Source organism: Leguminivora glycinivorella, chromosome 5 (genome assembly GCF_023078275.1).
Source record: "Leguminivora glycinivorella isolate SPB_JAAS2020 chromosome 5, LegGlyc_1.1, whole genome shotgun sequence".
Classification (NCBI taxonomy): domain Eukaryota; kingdom Metazoa; phylum Arthropoda; class Insecta; order Lepidoptera; family Tortricidae; genus Leguminivora; species Leguminivora glycinivorella.
This window is the reverse complement of record NC_062975.1, coordinates 5,832,691-5,858,156: the sequence shown is the minus strand read 5'-3', so window position 1 is coordinate 5,858,156 and position 25,466 is coordinate 5,832,691. Positions and strand designations below refer to the sequence as shown.

At 39.3% G+C, this 25,466-nt stretch overlaps 1 protein-coding gene across 2 annotated transcripts in view; it reads left to right on the top strand.

Moving 5' to 3' along the window:
• Nucleotides 1-25,466, top strand: part of LOC125226662 (protein spaetzle 5) — a 54,374-nt gene that overhangs the window by 5,968 nt on the left and 22,940 nt on the right. For both annotated transcript variants that reach the window (XM_048130712.1, XM_048130713.1), the window contains exon 2: nucleotides 7,434-7,491. In XM_048130712.1, the coding sequence (XP_047986669.1) occupies nucleotides 7,453-7,491 (39 nt within the window). In that variant the 5' untranslated portion in view covers nucleotides 7,434-7,452. The remainder of the gene's footprint in view (nucleotides 1-7,433; nucleotides 7,492-25,466) is intronic.

The following is a 25,466-nucleotide window of genomic DNA, read 5'->3' as shown; positions in this document are numbered from 1 at the left end:
GCCTCGAGAAGATTTCAGTCCCCCCTCAGTTGGAGGGGGGTATCCACTATGGGACCGGCAATAAACTCGGCGGGCCACTTCTTTTCAAAACGTTACATCTTATAAATCTTACTAATTATAAGATTAGATAAGAAAGCATTAAAAAAGAAAATTAAAAAGCAAAAGTATTCATCAAAAAAAAAATAACAGACTAGGTACCTACTCTATGGAAATTAATTTCAATAAATTATACAAAATACAAATAGTACCTTGTGATGTTATCCCCGTAGACTTTACTGGGAATTAGGGGCCCTTGGCAACTAAGAGACCTAATTAAAATTAGTCTGGTTGTTCAAGAGAATATGGGGACATTACCCCTGAATCAGGGGCCCTACTGAGAGTGGGGTCAATGAAATATCAAAACGAGATTCCGTATTTTAAAACAAAGTTGCCTTCAGGGATCGTGGCTCGTTACTCTCTTACGCCGCAAGACAGACCCCGCAGCAAGTCCAAATTCGACTGTACTTGTACCTACAGGCTACTTGGTAATCTCAATATTTCAATATTGTATCATATCATACAGTCAAAGGTTGCTTTGTGCGTGATAGCACTTCCGCTTAGTGGTTACCGCTAAATCGCGTTATTTTAGCTGTTTTAGATGTATCGCAGTCTGAAAGAGAAACGTTTATTGACATACATACTATATATATACTCTTCTATAGTTTATCCAAGGAGTTAGGCTAGCAACTGTAGCACAAAAAAAAACAATTTTCAACCCCCGTATTCCCTAATGGGATAGACAGAGCACATGAAACAGTTTCAGTGCCACTCTTTGGGATTGACAATGAAAATGAAATGAAAATGAAATATTTATTTTTCAAGTAGGCATATTACAATGCGCATATGAACGTCAAATAAAGCTACGCCGGCTCTAACCCTACGCCTCAGCCTCGAGAAGATTTCAGTCCCCCCTCAGTTGGGAGGGGGGTATCCACTATAGGACCGGCAAGAAACTCGGCGGGCCACTTCTTTTTCGAAAGAAAACCAAAGACAGGTGTGCAAAGATAGGCCTGCAGCCTATCGCCCATCACACCTGACCACAATGGAACCCCTATACCATCATCAACTTTTACAACACCCTCGGGAGGAAAGGGGGTAGTGAAATTCTTAAACCGTCATAAACGGCTGCTGCATTAAAATAAATAAAAAATTCTTTAGCAAGTAAACACCTGAACGGGAAGCATGGTCGCGCGATAGACGATAAAATAGCAGGCCGTCCCTATCGCACTAGGTATCGATAGGGACGGCCTGATATTTTATCGTCTATCGCGCGACCATACTTCCCGTGCTGGGTCACTTACAATACAAGTAGGTATGCAAATAGAAACGCATTCTTACATACGTATTATATTAAAATTCAATTTGTACAGATGTTGACCGAGTTTAATCTCCAACTTTTTCGCATAGCCGTTGTCTTGACACACTATATAGTTCCCTCTTGCCGTACATTGACATAAATAGCATATGCTACGGAGCACTCTTGAGTATAGGCCCTAAAAGTCTATTGGCAACGTGCGTGGAGGAGTGGCGCTGATTGTCACAAATATCTTATGGCCATTACCAATAATGCTAGCGGCGGCCGTTGGAACTAAATTGACTCCATACGATTTAACATAGAAAAGCCCACAAAGTGAAATGTGCAGCAGTCGTTCACATAGCTCAAAGGGAAAATACTATAGCTAGAGCAATACTAGAGCGTACACCCATTTTACAGGCCGGCAACGCACCTCCAACACCTCTGGTGTTTCGGGTGTCCATGGGCGGCGGTGATCGCTTACCATCAGGCGACCTGTCTGCTCGTTTGCCTCCTATTCCATAAAAAAAAATAGTATAGCAGTATCGTTAACATTCTGTCATGTGAGCATTTTCAGAATTTGGGACCCCCAATTAGCGTAAGTTGTTAACAAAAATTAACTCGCTGTCAGTTTTGTGACGACGATTAAGCATAAAATCTGTCTAAAAATTTAATTTTTTCACATTCTGAATGTAGATTATCGCTTAAAGTTTATGTAATTAACACAAAACAATCTTTTTATAGAAATTTCCTGCTTAATTACCGTCACAAAACTGACAGTAAGTTAATTTTTGTTAACAACTTACCTACGCTAATTGGGGGGTCCCAAATTCTGAAAATGCCCATGTCATCCCCAGACCGCCCAGCTAGCTTAGCTGAGTCAACCGCACCAGAACAGAGTTCAGGGACGTTTTACCCGCGGTCCTTACTTAGGCATCTGATATTAAAACCATATAAAGTTACTTAACACGTATTGCAGTGAGAACGTAAAGCCGCGGTCATCTGCCGTGAGAACCATTGTTGGTTTACGACTATGAATGCCGGTTTACAACCGAGTAAACTAATAAGCTGATTTACACGTATATTTCAAATTTACCTACCTAACTTTATAACTGTTATGGCAACATGCATTGATGATATTATCATAAATTGTACAAGTAGTTTCTTTATAGTGAACATTTACACTACAAAGAAACATAAGTAACAAACCGTCTTGTCGTGGCGTCGGTCTGCTCCGAGACGACGGGGACAACGCCGTCCTTAAAACGTCGGAGGTTTGTTAAACACTAAGTAATACGCGATTAAGTCCCGTTTACAACATTAAATATGTGATAAAACGGTAATAAGTCAGTGTCCATTTTACCGAACTGACTGTATTGTCTTTTAATACGCGTAACTTGCCCTTACTGAAGGTGAAGATCGCAGCATTCGCTGTGTTTCCTTACTTTGTTTTAAAACAGGATGTAATGAAGGCTGCAGAGAAATGACATTACCTTTAAAGGGCTTCGCCCAATAATTTGACGAGTTTGGATATAATTGGTAGAAATTCTCTTCCTAGTGCTTTACTCCGTTTAATTGACCTGACTTTAAGTTTCATGTCATTTATAACGAAAGTATTTAAAAGGAAGATTAATGATCTTTAATTCGATCTTTTACCATTGAAATTTTTTTTTATTACTTAAAAGTTGTGAGTAAATGTAGCAAGTACGAATACCTAGATAGTAACGGCTATACAAAAGACATCAACGAGCAATTTATCTGGATTCTAAATAGTGTACATAGGTTGTTTGTAAAGTTTATATAATACTAACTTTTGCTCGCAGCTTCGCTCGCGTTAAAAACAACAAAAAGTAGCCTATGTCATTCTCCATCCCTTCAACTATCTCCACCTAAAAAATCACGTCATTTCGTCGCTCCGTTTTGCCGTGAAAGACGGACAAACAAACAGACACACACACTTTCCCATTTATAATATTAGTATGGATAAGATACTAGGACCTAGTATCTATGTCGAATGCGTACCATTGTTAAATTATTGGGAGAAAATAGAACGGGATGTATAATCACATAATTCTTGTCTACTTTAAAATATGACGATTAACACATTGGACACCGCGTACCCGACAATCGGGTACTCGTAAACTTTACTCAGATGCCGATACCCGATAGTCGAGCAAGAGCTATAAACCTTCACGCGACGCCAACGTACCCGATAGTCGGGCAAGCTTTGCATCTTCGCTACCTCATAGCTGCCACTGACTGTCTTCTGATTATAATGTACTTATGTGGTCGAAAAGTTGGTACAGTTGATTATTATATTTATTAATTCACTTTGTATTTTTATTTACTTTACCTAATGCGATTACAAAATAATAATTCTTATTAGTTGGTTACGTTAAATCGCATACACGGGTATGTATCAATAAGAGTTAGAATTTTCGTAAATCGTACAACCTAATTTGTGTTTACGAATATTTAAGAGTGATAGAGTAGGTACTCATAGGATGATTTTAGTGAAACAAAATTCGGAGAAAAATAAACCAAGAAATTCAACTAAAACTTAGAAATTAGAATGTTGTTAAACATTCTAATTTCTAAGCGGCAGTTCTCAGAAAAAGACAATAGGTCGCCTTTGTATCTCTATTTCTACAAATTGTATATAAACTGTTGTACACAATAAAGTGATTACTACTACTAATACTACTACATAAAACAGCACTGCACTGCAACTGCGTGGAAGCAAAACGTAACAAGTAGCTTTGAATAGTTACGATAATTAGTACGCTAGTACACATACCATAAGGTCGCAATTTCTTTGACAAAAGAATGTAGTTACTGTGATCATACACTTAACCCTGGAGATGTTGTTTACCATCCCTTATCTATTTGAAGTTTGCGACTCGGGTTTTTCACACCGGTCACGGTGTAAAATTTGCAATCCGAGCCATTCCGTAATGGTTTGTGATGTGCTTTGGACGTTGTTGTGTTGTGTTAATTTTTATTTTGACGACTATCGGCTTGTTTCTGAACAACTGTGACTTCTGCTTTCGTACTGGACTTTGTGGTTTTGCCTCTGATTGGAATTGATAATTAATTTGGTTGTTTCTACTACGACGATGGCGAATGCTCGTGGTCCTGATGACATTGAGCGAGACTTAATAAATATATTCGGCGAGGATGCAGTAGTTGATGAGCACAACTCTCAGCCACAATTACGCGAAGAGGAGTTAACTTCACTGTTGAATTTAGGAATTTCGTACATTACCTAGCAATTTTGATTTTCGATGTCATGTCTTTCGGAATTTCGTACTTAGAACATTTGATTTTCGACATTGTGCTACGCACTCTTTCATTTTATGCACGTATACGAAAGTTACTTGGCACAGCCCTGAGCGTCCGCCGCTTGCCCGACTATCGGGTTCGCGGCGTCCGGCATTGAGTTGCACGTCGTTGCCCGACTATCGGGTACTGTCGGTTTCTGGGGTATTGTTCGAAATTTAGCCTGGTTGCGATTGTGGAAATATACGTACAAGTACTTAGCTCAATATTTGGTAATCTTAAGGCCTGATTTAGACGGCGTGCGATTTCAGTTACATTGAGGTCTTGAGGTTACATACAATTTTGCACAGCCATCAAATACCGCAATGTTATAAAACTCGTTTGCGAGTTCTCGTATGGGCCCTAAGGAGGTAACCGTTGAATATTTCCTTATCATATTATATCACACAGCCAAAACCCCAAAACTTCAACAGTGACGGTTCTTTTCGGTGCTATAGGTCGATCGACGACTGACGCGGGAGGTAAACCCGAAGCATCATTGCGTGACCTATGACGCTTTTGGAAATATTTCATTGTTATGAATCTTGCCTGTAACAGGTCAATTTGAAGGTAAACTGACATCAGTTCGATCGCATTCAGGGGCTTATATATTTAAATTCTGAGCACTCGATTATATTATAACTCAAAATTGCATGGAAAACTCCGACATGCTATTTTTGAAAGCGAGCCATAGGAATTAGTGAATTTAAAAGCATGTTATTGAACGAAAAACACAAAATGTAGCGGTCAAAATTAAAAAAATCTCACCCTAGTTAGCTAGTGGGGTCAGTGTTACATACCGTATGTGAATTCTATTCAGGCGAATCATATTCAAATGGTGGTTACTATAGGACTTAAAAAGTATGAATAAAAATGTTGCTTAGACAAAAAATTAATACCTACCATACAAAATATACCAAAAAAGCAATACCTACACAAGTCACGAGATAACATTTTTACTAATTTTATGTTAGCCATTGTAGACAACTATAAAATATCAATCCTATTGTATCTAAAAGGCATTGCATATTCTAAAGAATCTTAATTCTTTATAGTCGCCTAAGCTATAAGCTTCTTATTGAAAAGGCAGGGTATTACCACAGTATAATAAAGAGTACTATCGTACAGTATGGCCACTCCCGCTCCCCGCTGAAAGTGCCGCCCACCCCCTCTCGGTTACCTCACAGTTACCGCCTGTCAAAAACGCGAACAGTCGACCTGTCATATGTCACTCATACAAGCATAGTACGCGTTCACCTACACGAGCTTAGACTGTGTGCTAGGAACGCGCCTCTTTCATATATTTGACCGCCAGTGTCCGAGGTGTGGTATTACTAATCCCATCGGTGGGTCATAATTTAAATGCACAACAGAAACCTAATCCGATAATCAAAGATGGCACCATAAAGAGATCGGCCTATTCGAGATCCTTCGCCCAGTGGGTCACACGTGCGCCCCATACACGATGGGGTATTAGCGGCCAAACAGAAGTTTTGTAACCAGTGGAACACATGGTGTTCTACAAGGACAAGTCAGTGTCCTGGCCGATTACGACAACGGCGACTGTTTATTGTTTAACGCTGATTATTAGAACGACGGTCATGAGCTCTCAGGTGGCTGACATACCCAATCTTAGCAGTAAATGTGCGGCCATATTCACTTCAGAGTCAGCACCCTTCGATGATGGTGATGACGAAGATGGCACTGTAAAGAGATCGCAAGAAAGGATCGAGATCTTTCACACGGTGGGTTAGACGTTAGACGTGTGTTCCATACTTGATAGGGTATTAGCGGCCAACAAGAGTTTTGTAACCAGTTACACATGGTGTACTTACAAGGACGAGTGACATACGAATAAAACAGTCATGTTGAATAGTTTTTTAAGGGCAATATAGAATGCTGTGGCGTGATATTAGTAATCGAAGATGACACTGTGAAGAACGTGTGACAGAAAGATTAGAGATTCTTCACAACGTCTGAAGGATATCGAATTCTTGTCACACGTACTTATGTAGATAAAGTCTGTTCGGAAAGAGGAGTCGTGAAATGTATGGGGTCCAATACATTCCACGGCTCTTCTCTTTCCGAACAGACTACACGATAGAGTATTAGCGGCCAAAAAGAGTTTTGTAACCAGTTACACATGGTATTCTTACAAGGACAAATGACATAGGAATGAAACGGTCATATGCAATAGTGTCCTTTCTAGGGCAAAGATAGACTGGAAGAAGTAGGTATACTTAGTAGGTAACCAAAACACAGTTACGGTAACTAACACTCATTTATAGCACCCATATATACATAAAAATACTCTATATGGTAAGGTGCATTAGGCCGTTTTCACATTATCCGATCCGATATCGGATGTCGGAAGAATTTCAATAGAAAAAATCCAAGATGGCGCCTGTAATGTATGGGATATCGGTCCGACATCCGATATCGGATCGGATAATGTGAAAACGCACTTAGGGTAATTCCGAAAGTAGTTTAATTTCGAAAGTCGCATAAAAATCACCATTATTTCCGTCATATCAAGATTCCCCTTTCGAAATTACCCGAGCCTTTCTGTCATTCGGAATTAGCCTAATGCACCTTTTTGATACTGCGCAATGCGCATAACATAATTTGAACACTAAATAACTAACACTAGGTCTGTTTATCAAAAGGTTTGACCGCGATAACTAAGGCGATCATAGGAAAGTTGGTAACGTGTGTGTACGAATTGAAAATTTATTTAAAATTAATATAAGCACAAATTGATTTATATTTCTGTATGTTACAGATTTAGTTCCTGAAACGAGATGAAGAAACTGAAGCTGTATGTTCGAGCGTTTTTCCTGGTGAGTATAATTACTGAATATTATTTCTGATAACTTTTTTGACTCGATCGTATACATAGAGGTACAAGTAGCGTGTATCGTCGTGAACAGTCGCCTGCGAGCTAAGGTATTTCCGAACCGCTACGCTCTTCAGCTTTCTTCCTTCCAAAACCTTCAAGGAAAGAGCGTACACCCATCTTAAAAGCCGGCAGTGTTTTGGGTGTCTATGGGCGGCAGTGATCGCTTACCATCAGGCGACCTGTTTGCTCGTTTTCCTCCTATCGCATAAAAAATCTTTGCGTGATAAAGACACCAGGTTGCCTAACCTACATTTATAAAAAAATTCAAACAGGATGTAAAATCAAATGTGTACCTAAGTAATCATATGTAATATAATTTCAATAGTAGATCGCGGGTCTATGACCGCTGTTCATGTGTGGCCAATCGATTATTTCCGGCTGATTTGTTTAATGATTATTAATAACATATTAATGTACGCCTACTTGTCATTTACATTCACGTAACTAGGAAGGCCTACCATTCTACCATTCGTTACAGGAAAGTTCACACTTTTATAATAATCTGTTTCATTTTGTACCTATACAAAAGTAGTATTCACGAGTTTACATACTACTAGTGTAGCTATTCTAATAAATGCATAATGTAATAATTATAAATGGGAAAGTGTGTGTGTCAGTTTGTTTGTCCGCTTTTCACGGCAAAATGGAGCGACGAATCAACGTGATTTTTTAGGTGGAAATAGTTGAAGGGGTGGAGAGTGACATAGACTACTTTATGTCTCTTTCTAACGCGAAAGAAGCCGCGGGCAAAAGCTAGTAAATAATAAATAAATATTGGGAACACCTTACACAGATGAACTTAGCCCCAAACTAAGCAAAGCTTGTACTGTGGGTTCTAGGCGACGATACTACATACATACCTACTTAAATAGATAAATACATACTCATATACAGAGTGGGGCCTGTAACAAAGGCGAAGAATTGAACTATAGGCTATTCTCCTTATACTGATCAACAATTGTTCAGTGACTTTTAAAAATTATGAAGTCTTTAATTTTTTAATTTTTCATACAAAATAAATATTAGCTTCAATGTACGCCATTATTGTTGTCATTGACGTTGTCTGTCACACTTTAGACTTAACAGAATTCGCAATACATTACCTCTTAGAAAAAACTTTGAAGGGTGATAAAAATTAAAATACAAGTTATTTTTAAAAGTCGCCGAACAAATGTTGATCAGTATAAGGAGAATAGCCTAAGAGTTCAATTCTTCGCCTTTGTTACAGGCCCCACTCTGTATACATTATAACATCTATGAATTGAGAAGTGAGACTTACAGGAATATCAGCTTGATTCCAGACAATAAGTGGTTTCTAGACCCTTATATCAAAACGCCGAACAAGGCATGATCAGAATTTTCAGAAAATTTTCAGTGTCAGATACCAAGCATCTAATGGCATAAATTATATGCGGTGGAATAAGTATTTGCTCTTAACCACAAGTTGAAAAATATGTAGGTATGTTTCCTCCGTTTAAGCAATATTCTGAAGCAATGTGAACTTCTTCCAATGAAATACGATATTTCATTGGAAGCAAGCTTTGATTAACTTTTTAAAAGTCTAGCCACAGCTTCCACAGAGAGTGGATAGAACTAGGTTTCAAGGCTTTAATGTGTCTATAACCAGTGAAATACGGTAAACAAATACTTGAATCGAGAATATTTGGCGGGCGATGAAGCCGGCTGCAATTCTGCGCGCAATTCTTTCACCACGGCTTACGACACGCACTTGACATGTTGACACGTGGTGTGTTTGTGTGACGTGTGCGCACGTCTTAAAGGGGGTAAAATATGTATATTACTAGCTTTTGACCGCGGCTTTGCACGCGTTAGAAAGAGACAAAAAGTAGCCTATGTCACTCTCCATCCCTTCAACTATCTCCACTTAAAAAATCACGTCAATTTCTCGCTACGTTTGGCCGTGAAAGACGGACAAACAGACACACACACTCTCCCGAGTATAGGTATGGATTCATGTCAAATTGTTTACCCAAAAAATTATTGATCTGCGTCCTGCACCTTCTAATAAATAATCGCAAAATTGGGCATCTGCCCGCATAGCTAACACGATAATAGACGCTCCATAACGAACGAAAACGCAACTATCACTATCGCAATAACATGGAAGAGTGATATAGAAACTTTAGGTCATCTAATCATATTTCTAATAAAATATATAGAAACTGCAACCGGTGAACGGTCGCATCGTGTCGCGCCGGTCAACGGCACAAATCGAGTGATATTTAAAGAGGTCGCCAGCACGGCGCCCAAAACACAAACGTATAAAACGCTAAAACTAGAATCGATCATCCTTAATCATGTGAAAACGTCCTAAAATGGACGAATTGACTTTTTGCCCGATAATTAAGTCTCTTTGCTATTACTCAAAATGTCTCCGGAGAGTCCGGAGTTACCAAGAAATCGAACTTCTGATGTAGAGTCTATTCGGAAAATCAAGAGTCGTGTACTGTATTGGTCCCCATACATTTCGCAACTTTTGACTTGCCGAACACTCTACAGTTTCATTAGGTGTAACAGTTAGGGCCTTGAATGTTTGACATACACGGATACACCATAAAAAGAAAAGTACATATAATAGTTATTTGTTATACAAGGGGGCAAAGTTGTATTTTAACGCCGAGTGTGGAATTGAAAAACGAGCAAGTGAAAAGATTCTATAGTTGAACCACGAGCGAAGCGAGTGGTTCAAGAATAGAATCCCGAACTTGCGAGTTTTTTAACACACGAGAAGTAAAATACATTTGCACCCGAGTGTAACACAACACTTTTCCCCTCACTACAGCGAGGAAACTACAACGCAAAAAATGCGTTTCTCACAGCTTCCAGTAGTTCCACAGGTGGTAAATCATCTTTATTACTAGAGTCACTTGCTTTTATCAATTTTAAAGCAGTTAATTTGTCTTTATTCAAGGTCAAATTACTTTACTCACTAGTGGATAAAATGCATTTTTACCCGCTGGTATTAAAGGACAAAACACGTGTTTCCGAGCTAGCGAGGGGAAAAATACATTTGCACCCGAGTGTAACACAAAACCTGTTCCCTCACTATAGCGAGGAAACTACAACGCAAAAAATGCGTTTATCACTGCTTCCAGTAGTTCCACAGGTGGTAAATCATCTTTATTACTAGATTCACCTACTTTTATCAATTTTAAAGCAGTTAATTTGACTTTATCCAAGGTCAAATTACTTTACCCACTAGTGGATAAAATGCGTTTTTACCCGCTGGTATTAAAGGACAAAACACGTGTTTCCGAGCTAGTGAGGGGAAAAATCCATTATTAAGGACTTTAAGGGCGATTTTTTTTGTACAAATTATGTATATAAGTACCTACATGTACAAATTTACGTAATTATTGTAGAATATTAAGTTGTTCTTTTGTACAATAAAGTTTAAATAAATAAATCAATAAAAGTCAGAATAAAACTGAATAGCTTATATATAGTGTCAAAAGTGATTGAACTTGAAGCCCTTGAAGGAATTTTTAAATCGCTAAGCAAAACTGGCCCCGCGTAGCCGAATGACATTTCTACGACGCGAAACGAAAACGAAACGCCGCGAATGGAAGTCTGGCTTTGTCGCGCCAATATGCAAGAGCGATAGAGATAGATACCTACGAGCGTTTCGTTTCGTGAGCGTTTCTGCCATTCGGCTACGCACCCTGTTGTCAAAAAAGTTGGTCAAAAAGTAGATTCGTCCTAAATACCAGCAGTGTGGACGCATCCGCGACCATAAGCGGCGCCTATTGCATGTCGTCTAATTCGTCTGCTTGCACAATACACAACCGTTACGTGTCCTGACGTCCCAATGTTGTGGAACAAAGTGGCTGAATATTGTTTTTTATTAATGGTATGCTTATTATAAATCTCGTGTTCTATGAATATTTTGTTAAGTTTACTTTCAAAATTGTTATTTAGGACAGATGTTGCAAATGTCAATGCTGAGTATCATAACATAATTCCTTCTGTTGAAGACCGTTTTAACAATTCCTTCTACATCCCATCACACTTAAAATGATTACGTTCAAAGTAATAAATGTGATTAATTTTGTAGTTTCTGAGAAAATGGGCTGTGAGTTTTCATTTTGGCATAAAATGATTTTAATAATTAAGTTTTCTTTTGTGTCTAATTTTCAATGTTTTGTCTGGCATTCAAGTAAACAGTCGAATGATGTGAACTCTGAGCCTAATTTAGACATGATACTTCCTTCCGGCCGTGACCTTGAATCTCACTTTCTTTTCGTCAACTTGACATATATGTACGTACGCATATGTACACATGCACTTATCGGACATTATGCCAATGTACGCCTTATAGAGGTAGTTCAAGCGAGCCTATTATTTTGTCAAACTGCACCCTTTTACCACAACAAAGAACTAATTTTGATTTTAAAAAGGTAACTGATTAATCTGATTATGAACTGAGTGATAATGTATAATGTTATCCAATGAAGTTACTTTTATTCGTGCTTTTTCAATTGTTTGCTAACAATTTTCTTTTCAGTTTTCCTGAACATTTCGTACGTGTAAGTGATTATAGAAAACAAACATATTATGGTTCTAGGTAGTACAGTCGAGTTCATAAATATCTGTACATTTCTTCACCTTAAATCGTTGCAATAATGTGAAAAAATGTACACATATTTATGAACTCGACTGTACTTTGTACTTCATGAGTTTTTCTGTAGAATAGTTATTTGTTTTACAAGGGGGCAAAGTTGTTGTTTAACCCACAGGGTTCACCGCACGTGCCAATATTGATACCCGAGCAAGCGAAAGATTCCAATATTAATAAAAAGTGGAATCTTGAGCGTTGCGAGGGTTTCAAGGCACGAAGGAACAAACTTTGCCACCGAGTATAACACAAAATTTTTCACCACACCAACACGAACAAAATACTGAATTTAAAACATCAAACTAAATCATAAATCCATCAATTTATTCAATATCATTTATAGGTAAAATCTACTAGCCTAACTTACGAGGTTAAGACATCAAGTTAAAATTTGTATGAAACTTTGCACTCTTGTGGATAAAATGCTGCTATCTGTTTTTGAATAGTAAAGAGAGCCTTTACCAGTTGGTGTGGTGAAAAATACTTTATTTTCTTACTTATTAATAATAAAATTTACATTTTTTTAGTACCAAGTTAAGTCATGATTCGAGGAGTGATTCGAGTATCTCAATAGGTATTTCAGTGTGTGTTCATGACCCCTAGCATTGCCCAATTGTCTTGAATAAATATTACTTTCATATCCATCACAAGGTTTACTTCAAGAGGGTTCAAAAACGTTCTTGTCAACTCAATTTTAAACTGAATGGTGTAACTTTTTACTGCAATGTTTTATGGCAAATATACTTATTTTGACCTGATTTATTGAAACGCAATTGCACTCAAATATATATTTAGGTGTCCGTGACTTCGCTTGAACCACTGATGAGAAAAGGAAAAGCTTAGTAAGCTCAGCTTTTCCTTTTCTTATTAGTGGTTCAAGCCTCGACAGGAACCTGAATAACCGTTTTAACAACAACAACGGTTCTATTTTGTAATATACCTACATTACCTACAATTAACAAGATGAAGAGGTAAGAGCTTCTCATCCAAAAGCATTTAGATCATATTATATTTTTAATGATTCACAGTTAAGTAGTTTCACCATAAACAAAAACTAATCCCTGTCTGCCTTTAAGAGAGAGCTCTTTCATTATGATGACATAGATGAATAGATATAAAATACACTATCTTGAAGAACATTTCATTACCTAATACATTGTTTAACTTGTAGTAATTTGAAATCCGTTACAAGTATTTACATATAAGCTTTGTACCAATTATTTTACAATGTCGTACATGTTAAAGTTATAAACTTTCCTTTCCAAGCAATATCTTTGATTTGATAAATTACTGGCATAAATTGTATAATCTTCGTATTCCGTCAAGTTAGTATTCACAACTTTCCCGTACGCGAAATTCCGTGCCGCGTCTAATCAGCGCATACCAGTTTTGGTTTGTTTGAAATGCAGCATTCGATGGTCATTATACGGGGAAACACGTGTTAAATGTTAAATGTTGAGCTAATGAGCTTAATCTGTAAAAGCTTAGACTTATCCGGTTATTAAATGTAGTAATTTTTTTGTCTATTTAATATCCTGTTTCAGGCAGGCAAGCATGGTCGCACTATTTGTATGTTTTATCACTTATCGCGCGACCATACTTGCCTGCCAGTATAGTATTGAAAAGTACGGTACTACTCACGTTTATTTTAAATGTAATAATAATGCTACCGATTGGCGACATGTTTCGCATATATCGAAACTTTCAAGTCATATGAAGACCCTTCATCAGCCCCTTTAGCACAACTTGCCTTGGTCTTGTCGCGCGCGAATCCATACATCAAGCGGACTTCAAATATGAACTCGCGCGCGACAAGGCAAGTTGTGCTAAAGAGTCAGGTAGGTATTTTAAGAGCTAAGTCAGGAACAAATATCTGTGCTCATCACAAAAATAATGCCCTTACCGGGATTTGAACCCAGGAAACCCGCGGTTTAGCAGGCAGGGTCACTACCGACTGAGCCAGACCGGTCGTCATGATATGATTGACCTTATAGAAAATATTCCAAGAAATTTGTACATTAATCACAATCAAAAAATAAATAATTATGTTAGATGATGCCTTCTGCATGACTAAAAATACTTAGTTTTGAAATTACAATGATAAACAACGAACAAAATCAGAGTCAACAAGGACACAAACTCCTATTGAAAATATCACAATGCGTAATAACTTTGGCAAAAGCAATTTTCCTGTAACTTGCACATAAATTTAAATAACTAACGTACTGTGTGCAATTTCTACGTAATGTGACCTTTAGAAACAAACAATAGTCTGTCTGCAAGGGCGGGAGATGGCGCTGCTCCTGTTGGGTTAAGTGTCAAGGTCACGCGGGAAGGTCGAGTGACCTGACCTTTACGCAACTTTGAACTGAATCACGCAGATAAGGAAAATAGATATTTTTGTGGATCAAAACATGTAATAGTAAGTACCTAGAGCGGAAATATGATCTTCCGATATGGCAAGTGTTTTTTTACATATTTAAGACGATACGATACAGGTCAATTCTCCATACAAACGCTCTCGACTATTTCCTCCCTGGTTTTTGAAGATAGAGCAATGATTTTTTCAACACAGATTTTTATTATTTTTATCCGTGTCGGACCATTTATATTTTTTTGCTATTTTTATTTTAAAAGACGCTAGAGCCAATCAAAAATTTCTAATTAAACGGCTTTGTTCAATATGGCTAAAAAAAAGGTGGGATACTCAAGATCGGTAACAATTAGACAAAAAAAATCTAAGCGGTCCGACACAGATTATTTCATTGTTATTCAGATTCTCAAATTTCGTTCCGTTTAAATAAGTTTTGAAGGAGGAAACAGTCGAGAGCGAAACCTCGATTTTAAAGATTTTTTCGCAATATCTTTTAACTGAGTTGTTCTTAATGGACATTTTTTTTTTTCATATTTAACTGAAATTCCCAAATTGAAAAGGGGACTCCTTTCCATTTTAGCATTTCCGCTCCCGTAGACGCAACCACGACGGGGTGTTATAAGTTTGACGTGTCTATCTGTCTGTGGCATCGTAGCTTTCGAACGGATGAATCCATTTAGATTTGTTTTTTTTTTCGAAAGCTAAATTAGTCGGGAGTGTTTGTTGAAAATCGGTCCACTATGTCGAGGGATTTTTCAATTTTTTTACGTGTCAATATGATATAGTACTATGTACTCGTACCTACTTAATTTTGCTATTGCACAATACGGAGAACATTGTAAATTATTGATTTCAATACTTATATAATTACTAGCTTTTGCCCGCGGCTTCGCACGCGTTAGAAAGAGACAAAAAGTAGCCTATATCACTCTCCATCCCTTCAACTATCTCAAAAATCACGTCAATTCGTCACTCCGTTTGACACACCCACTTTCCCGTTTATAATATTAGTAGGTATGGATGTCTATGTTTTATTGATATTACACATAGACATATAATCATTACTGAGTGTCACATGCAAAATATGTCTTATGAATCATAGAATGTTATTTCAATAAAGCCTTAATACAATTACCTTCAATGTTGTCAAAACAATTGAATCACACAGAGAATTGAATTAAACGGAAATAGTTCAACACGGCACGAAAAAGTTGTTGAACGGCTCGATTCGAACTTCAAAATACATCAAATATTAGCCTTTTTGCGACTTGAATCGGATATAAAAGTAAGATATACAAGTAGGATAAGAGTATAAAAGTGACGTGACGTTTTTTGTTTTTTATTTGAAAAGACGTTATTTCTTTTTTTACGACTATTTGTGTCGTATTCAGAGCTAATTTGACGTATTTTAAAAGCTCGAATCGAGCCGAAACTTGAAGTTTAAACAAGAACAATATCAAGGCCGGACGTCAAGGTCATGTCACTCGTGTCACGATAGAAAGAAGCCTCGTGGAAATAAACATCTCTCTTCTTCTTAGTCGTATACTCTTGTCAGAGTAGTCGTGGTCATTGGGGTCGTTGTGCTGCCTTTTTAATGGTTTCCCGCCATATTGCTCTATTTGCAGCGTTCCGCGCGCAGAGACTTAAGGGTGACCCGGTGAGAGCCCTCACTTGGTCTGTCCATCGCATTGAGGGGCGCAGTCTGGGTCTTGTACCGCCCACTCTTCCCTGAACAACAAGTCTCTCTATGGCGGAGTCTTCCCTACGTGTAACGTGACCGAAATAGCTAAGGGTGCGAGAGTGAACGACATCTGACAGTCTTTGTAATAACATACATATAAAAATTAACATATAGAAATTAACATACATATGATGATATTGATGATCGTTGGGTTCCAAATAAAAGTCGATTGGCCGCATTCCCGTGATCTACATACATACATACATACAATCACGCCTGTATCCCATAAAGGGGTAGGCAGAGCACATGAAACTATTAATGCTTCAGTGCCTCTCTTGGCAAATAAGGGGTTGAAAGAAAACGAAACTGTGACATTGCAGTGACAGGTTGCCAGCCTCTCGCCTACGCCACAATTTAACCCGTATCCCACAGTCGCCTTCTACGACACCCACGGGAAGAAAGGGGGTGGTGAAATTCTTAACCCGTCACCACATCCCGTGATCTTTTTGTACGAAATAGGTACAAACTTATAAAATGAGAACATGTTATTATTTAATTGAAAAAACTTATTTACCTGCCTAAATCTATGAGAAATATGCACATTTTCATATAATAACTTAATAACTAGCCTAAATCTAAACGGGTCCACTGACTATCAGTCACATATCAGTTCACTGTACGCGCGGTAACGGTCTGTCAGTAACATTCATTAGGGCTGAATAACTGAAAATAGGCTCATAAAATAGACCCTTGCGGCGCTGTACGATAGTACTTTCTATTATACTGTGGCTGTACCACAGTATAATAATGAGTACTATCGTACAGTATGGTCACTCCCGCTCCCCGCTGAAAGTGCCGCCCACCCCCTCTCGGTTACCTCACAGTTACCACCTGTCAAAAATGCGAACAGTCGTCCTGTCATATTTCACTCATACAAGCATAATACGCGTTCACCTACACGAGCTTAGACTGTGTGCTAGGAACGCGCCTCTTTCATATATTTGATCGCCAGTGTCCAAGGTGTGGCTGTACTAAGGATGCTCGGGGCATTTTCTTGTAGTTTGTTCCTTTTGATGTTACTACTTACTAGGTATTATTTACGTCTTGTCCCAAGTAGGCTTTTAGTATAACATAAGCGATGGATAAGGTAGCAATATATATCTGATAAGAACAGATTATTTTAGATTTGGCATTTTTCTCTTTGATAGGAAAAGAAACTAAAAAGAATATTCGAATAAAAAAACCGGCCAAGTGCGAGTCGGACTCGCCCACCGAGGGTTCCGTACCTACAAAACTTTACGTTACTCACATAATTCTAAAGACTGGGCTAGGCTAGAAGTATAGGTTCTCTAATGAGCATAATTGAGTTTAGCGCCACCTCTCGACGAATTCGCGAACTAATTAGCACAGCTTGCGTGAGGTCTTTTATAATGTTAACCAAATTCAACATTTTAATTTTATTTTAAAGTAGGTGTTTTATGTAAAATTTCGTAGCTATAAATTTCAACACCCTTATTCATAAACGTACACTAAAGTATCCAGCCGATAAAGTTCGTTTGTCCCTTTCTATCACACCAATACGTCGGAAAGGGACAAACGAAATTTATCGGCTTGATAACTTTAGTGTACGTTTCGTACTTTAGTGTAGTTATGAATAACGGGGTAAGTAAGTATGGTAAACATCAGAAAGGGTGAGTAAAACAATCTGAAAGGTTCTAAGTTTTACTTAAAGGTTTTTTTCAGGGACCGGACAACCCCTTCCGCGCTACAAGCCTTTCATTGGGAATCCCTAACGTAAGGACGACCCAATCGAGAGGCTCTCCCTTTCGAACTGCAAGCCCATTCATTTGACTAGCCCTTACAAAAAACTTAGCAAAACAATAAAGCTAGCCCTGTGCATTGGCTTACCGCTATCCGATACGGCTTGCAATCCTTTAATAAGGGTTACCCTTATTTTAAGCGCTATTTATAAGGCTTTCCCTTTTGTTAAAGCGTAGTCGAGCCTTGCGTGAAAGAGACAGGATTATGAATCTAAGCTATTGTAAGAACAGGAAGGAAAATGCGCTGTTGCCACTCCGCACTTTGCGCCCTATTTTTAATTTTGCAACGAAACATGTTTTCGTTGGATAAAAGTAGAACACGGCTAGAAATTATTTTTAATGAACTGGGAGACAAGGGACTGATGGCTGGTAAATGATCATCATATTCATATTCATATTCATAGATCAGTGTGTATGTTCGTACGTATGAATGTATGTAGGTATGTATGAATGTATGTAGGTATGTATGTATGAATATAATTATGTAAATATGTATGTATGCATGTAAATATACAGTGTTGGCCGAAAATCAATACAATTAACCATTAACATTACACATTGAAAACGTTAATTGCCAACATAAAAACAAGCAGTTTTCGTCATCCAACTCGCCTTGATGAGTTAATTGGGTGAGCAGTTCCTAAGATAGAGCTGATGCTGAACCCTGGCTTTTCCCAGGGGAACGCGGGTTTGGTTTAACATAGGCAAGCGCGGTTTTCGTCATCGGACTTGTTTTGATGAGTACTTGAGTGAGTAACCAAGCAGTAACCAAGGTAGAGCTGATGCTGAACCCTGGCTATTCCTAAGGGGAACTCGGGTTTCGTGCAACATAGGCAAACGCTGTTTTTGTCATCGGACTTGTATTGATGAGTACTTGAGTGAGCAGTAACACTTGAGTGAGCAGTAACCAAGGTAGAGCTGATGCTGATCCCTGGCTTTTCCCAGGGGAACGCGGGTTTGGAGTAACATAGGCAAGCGCTGTTTTCGTCATCGGACTTGTTTTGATGAGTACTTGAGTGAGCAGTAACCAAGGTAGAGCTGATGCTGAACCCTGGCTATTCCTAAGGGAACTCGGGTTTCGTGCAACATAGGCAAACGCTGTTTTCGTCATCGGACTTGTATTGATGAGTACTTGAGTGAGCAGTAACCAAGGTAGAGCTGATGCTGAACCCTGGCTTTTCCCAGGGGAACGCGGGTTTGGAGTAACATAGGCAAGCGCTGTTTTCGTCATCGGACTTGTCTTGATGAGTACTTGTGTGAGCAGTAACCAAGGTAGAGCTTATGCTGAACCCTGGCTATTCCTAAGGGAACTCGGGTTTCGTGCAACATAGGCAAACGCTGTTTTCTTCATCGGACTTGTATTGATGAGTACTTGAGTGAGCAGTAACCAAGGTAGAGCTGATGCTGAACCCTGGCTTTTCCCAGGGGAACGCGGGTTTGGAGTAACATAGGCAAGCGCTGTTTTCTTCCTCGGACTTGTCTTGGTGAGTACTTGTGTGAGCAGTAACCAAGGTAGAGCTGATGCTGAACCCTGGCTATTCCTAGGGGAACGCGGGTTTGGAGTAACATAGGCAAGCGCTGTTTTCGTCATCGGACTTGTCTTGATGAGTACTTGAGTGAGCAGTAACCAAGGTAGAGCTGATGCTGAACCCTGACTATTCCTAGGGGAACTCTGGTTTCGTGCAACATACGCAAACGCTGTTTTCGTCATCGGACTTGTCTTGATGAGTACTTGAGTGAGCAGTAACCAAGGTAGAGGTGATGCTGAACCCTGGCTTTTCCCAGGGGAACACGGGTTTGGTGTAACATAGGCAAGCGCTGTTTTCGTCATCGGACTTGTTTTGATGAGTACTTGAGTGAGCAGTAACCAGGGTAGAGCTGATGCTGAACCCTGGCTATTCCTAGGGGAACTCGGGTTTCGTGCAACATAGGCAAACGCTGTTTTCGTCATCGGATTTGTCTTGATGAGTACTTGAGTGAGCAGTAACCAAGGTAGAGCTGATATTGAACTCTGGCTGTACCTAGGGGAACTTAGGTTTGGTGCAACATAGACAAACCCGGTTTTCGTTATAGGCCCTGCCTTTATGAGGACTTGTGTGCGCAGTACCCAAGCCAGCGCTGTAGCTGACCTGGTGGTACCTAGGGGAACTCAGGTTCGGTGCAATATAAATAAACGCTGTTTTCTGTTCATAGTATGTTTTGTGTAAAATATCTTAGACTCGTCTTTATGACTGGTACTTGGTTGAGTTGAGTAGTACCATAGAATCTGTCAAACTATTTCTGTTGATTGTTGTGAATTCTATGAAGATCGTTTGAAACAGAAATACTTTTCTGGTGGCAATCAAGCATACAGCCCGTCTGATAGTAAATAGTTACCGCAGTCTATGGACGCTTGGAACTCCAGTATTCTCTTTATTCCCTGTGTTACTATTAGTGAAATCGACTGTACTTAATTTTGATATTCAAATGGATATACATACGTATTTTTTTAGACATAAATAAAGTGTTTTATATATGGCAAATTAATAAATTTGTTATAACTACTTGATGTTAATATTCACTTCTGGTAGGATTTTTGACAGTTAATATAATGTTTTATGCCTAACTTGACATTGCATGAAATATTTCTATATTATAATGCACCGAAACTAGAGTTGCCCTAGATACCGCCAGGGCTCAGCTACAGCGCTGTCTTGGCTATTGCGTACCCAAGTCCTCGTTAAGACAAGTCCGATGACGCAAACAGCGTTTGCCTATGTTACACCAAACCCGAGTTCCCTAGGTACAGCCAGGTTTCAGCATCAGCTCTATCTTGGGTACAGCTCACCCAAATACTCATTAAGACAAGTCCAATGACGAAAACAGCATTTGCCTGTGTTACACTAAACCCGAGTTCCCCTAGGTGCAAACAGAGTTCAGCATCAGCTACACTTCGGGTACTGCTCACTCGAGTGCTCATCAAGACAAGTCCGATGACGAAAACAGCGTTTGCCTGTGTTACACTAAACCCGAGTTCCCCTAGGTGCAGCCAGAGTTCAGCAACAGCTGGACTTTGGGTACTGCTTGCTCGAGTGCTCATCAAGACAAGTCCGATGACGAAAACAGCGTTTGCCTGGGTTACACTAAACCCAAGTTCCCCTAGGTGCAGCCAGGGTTCAGCATCAGCAAAATTTCGGGTACTGCTCACTCGAATACTCATCAAGACAAGTCCGATGACGAAAACAGCGTTTGCCTGTGTTACACTAAACCCGAGTTCCCCTAGGTGCAGCCAGGGTTCAGTATCAGCTGGACTTTGGGTATTGCTCACTCGAGTACTCATCAAGACAAGTCCGATGACGAAAACAGCGTTTGCCTGAGTTACACTAAACCCGAGTTCCCCTAGGTGCAGCCAGGGTTCAGCATCAGCTGGACTTTGAGTACTGCTTATTCAAGTACTCATCAAGAGAAGTCCGATGATGAAAACAGCGTTTGCCTGTGCTACACTAAACCTGAGTTCCCATAGGTGCAGCCAGGGTTCTGCATCAGCTGGACTTTGGGTACTGCTCACTCGAGTATTCATCAAGACAAGTCCGATGACGAAAACAGCGTTTGCCTGTGTTACACTAATCCCGAGTTCCCCTAGGTACAGCCAGGGTTCAGCATCAGCTGGACTTCGGGTACTGCTTGCTCGAGTACTCAACAAGACAAGTCCGATGACGAAAACAGCGTTTGCCTGGGTTACACTAAACCCAAGTTCCCCTAGGTGCAGCCAGGGTTCAGCATCAGCTGGACTTCGGGTACTGCTCACTCGAGTACTCATCAAGACAAGTCCGATGACGAAAACAGCGTTTGCCTGTGTTACACTAATCCCGAGTTCCCCTAGGTACAGCCAGAGTTCAGCATCAGCTGGACTTCGGGTACTGCTTGCTCGAGTACTCATCAAGACAAGTCCGATGACGAAAACAGCGTTTGCCTGTGTTACACTAAACCCGAGTTCCCCTAGATACAGCCAGGGTTCAGCATCAGCTGGACTTCGGGTACTGCTCACTCGAGTACTCATTAAGACAAGTCCGATGACGAAAACAGCGTTTGCCTGTGTTTCACTAAACCCGAGTTCCCCTTGGTGCAGCCAGGGTTCAGCATCAGCTGGACTTCGGGTACTGCTCACTCGAGTACTCATCAAGACAAGTCCGATGACGAAAACAGCGTTTGCCTGTGTTACACTAAACCCGAGTTCCCCTAGGTACAGCCAGGGTTCAGCATCAGCTGGACTTCGGGTACTGCTCACTCGAGTACTCATCAAGACAAGTCCGATGACGAAAACAGCGTTTGCCTGTATTACACTAAACCCGAGTTCCCCTAGGTGCAGCCAGGGTTCAGCATCAGCTAGACTTCGGGTACTCATCAAAACAAGTCCGATAAAAAAACCGGCCAATAGCGTGTCGGGCCACGCTCAGTGTAGGGTTCCGAAGTTTTCCATATTTTTCTCAAAAACTACTGAACCTATCAAGTTCAAAACAATTTTCCTTGAAAGTCTTTACAAAGTTCTACTTTTGTGATTTTTTTCATATTTTTTAAACTTATGGTTCAAAAGTTAGAGGGAGGGAGGGGGGGGGGGGGGGGACGCACTTTTTTTTCCTTTAGGAGCGATTATTTCCGAAAATATTAATATTATCAAAAAGCAATCTTAGTAAACCCTTTATTCATTCTTAAATACCTATCCAACAATAATTATATCACACGTTGGGGTTGGAATGAAAAAAAATTATCAGCCCCCACTTTACATGTAGGGGGGGGTACCCTAATAAAACATTTTTTTCCATTTTTTATTTTTGCACTCTGTTGGCGTGATTGATATACATATTGGGACCAAATTTCAGCTTTCTAGTGCTAACGGTTACTGAGATTATTCGCGGACGGACGGACGGATTTGGTATTGAAAATTGAACCTTATTTTATCTACAGCCGTTTCCATCAAACAGAAACGCGCAAATATCACACACAGTGCCGCCGTAGGTAACGATCGAATGTTATTTCGTTCGGAGTAATGTGTGCTTTATGAGTGAGGTACAGGATTTAAACTCGCACGATATGCTATAAGGGAGAGCAAATAAAACCCAATATAAGGCTTACCCTTATGGCGTTAGGCTGAGCCGATGATAAGGGTTTTGAAAGGGTATTGGGCTATTTTAGGTAAGCGCTTTCGTTAGGGCTTTAAAAGCAAAATGAAAGGGTATCGCGCCAAAAGGGTAGGGTAAGTTAAGCCTAACGAAATACCCATACAAAACCCCGTATAAGGGATAGCGGGCCGGTCCCTGGTTTTTTTAATCTAATCCAAATTTGGTTATGGTAGCTGAAAAAGTATACAGAATAGTATAACGCAAGTTTCTAGCGGGAAATTACTAAATAAATATTATTTAGTAAATACATTATCTATTGTTGTATTTAGGATTTACCGAACCAACGTCGGTGTAAGTCCAAAGAGAACAATATTTATTAACATTTCGCTATTACCAATTGGCAGCTGGGATTTTTCAAGAGATTTTGGCGAACTTCGGTCTTTTACAGTAACATAATAAACTTACCCAAAAAATTAATAGTTGATAACTGATGCAACTAGCTACAGTAAAATTATTTTTTATCATGATTAACGGATTATCGATTAACTTTAACTTCCGTTAAATTTGTTGAAATGTATCGCTTTAACGATTAACGAAGTTAACTTTTATAGTAACGGATTAGCGATTATCGAAGTTAACTATTTGATTAACGGTGCCCAGCTATGAGTATAATTAATACACTTAATTGTAAAAATGTAATGTATACGGATTAATGAATTTAATATAGATAAGTAATTATTGATATATGGCAAAACGAAGGAAATTGTTTACACCTCCGCAAATAAGTATCTAATGATAATTTTTAATTTACCATGTTACTTCACGTACTAAATAAGTACCTAGTTATTTTAAAAACCCTAAAAATGTCTATTGAGTTTCTGCCACAGACCACCATGTGGTTTCTGGATATATTGCAGAGACATTGCAGAGAGCGCACGCGGACATCGGCGCGGCGCCAGTGGACGCGTCTGTGTGCGTGAGCTAGGTATGCATACAACTACAACTGCTGTAGGCACCGCCCCCCTCAGTAGATCGATGCGATAACATCGATTTAAACTTCCCTAGCCTCGTGGCGCCCACCATACAAAATTTTTGCTAGGGAATTTTGATTCTTATTGTACTTGAGATTGAATTCAATTTCAGTTATGCGAAAAATTTTAGAAACAAAAGAAATTATATTTTATTTGTTTACATGAGAGTTAAAATTCCATTGAAACCATTATGTACTTTAGAAAGTACATTCGGCGCCACGAGGCTAGAGTAGATACACTATCACCTACAGTCCGATCGCTTAGTTGCAAATGTGTGCGTCTAGTTGACAAACGAAAACTTCGCAATGTAGTAAAAACTACTTTCATTTTTTTACAAAAACAACGTTATTTCTTAGTAATTAAAGTTCAATTTCAAATGCAAGCAATGGGCGTGCACACTTACGCCGTGTCTTGCGTGGGCGACGGTCGCGCGACCGTCGCCGTCACGTCTCATCGCATCGTCTACTTCCATATCGATAAGGTTTGATTTCGTATGCGTCGCATCGCCGTCGCGCGACCGTCGCCCACGCAAGCCATCGGCTTATCAGTCGCGGTCGTCAGACGCGTCCCATAATTTGTTTCATACTTTATACACAAGTTTTCCTTTCAATAGCAATAGCTAACGTAACGCTTGGCTTGAGTAATAAAAACTGTATAGTTAAATTAATAAAATATGTATAAGTAGGATATTGAAATCTTCTTTCTTCGTTGAGCCATCACAGCTAACTTTAACTTACAAACGGTCTTAAGCACCTGCACTTCTGAAGGCGCTTAAGTCATTTATGCTAATAAAAAAAACCACAACGTTCTATGAACATTGGTCAAGTGCGAGTCGGTTTTCGACTTTTCCATACAAAGAACTCATGAGCGCCTGAACGACTATAATGGCAAAGTTAACGTTTCGCACTTTCAAGACTTTACGTATATATCTCGGAAACGATAAGAGATAGAGCAAAATGGACTTCAGATTTGGGCTTTCGGTGGCACAAATTCTATGTTTTCGTCAACAGACACCTTTTTTTGGACCGATTTGAATAAAATTTTGCTCAGTCAATTTATAAACGGTCTTAAGCGCCTCCTTTTTAGTAGGAACTTAGGTCATTTTGTACAAATGAAAAAAAAATTGAACAAGTTCTAAAAAGAAAAAGACAGAAATGAATTTCTTTATACCTGTCCAACTCGCTTACACAATTTTAAGACGTTTAGTAACTACTTGCAGCGGCAGTGAGTGAAATTCGTAATCTGAGTTTTTTTCTCTTAAGTCCGACTTACGCT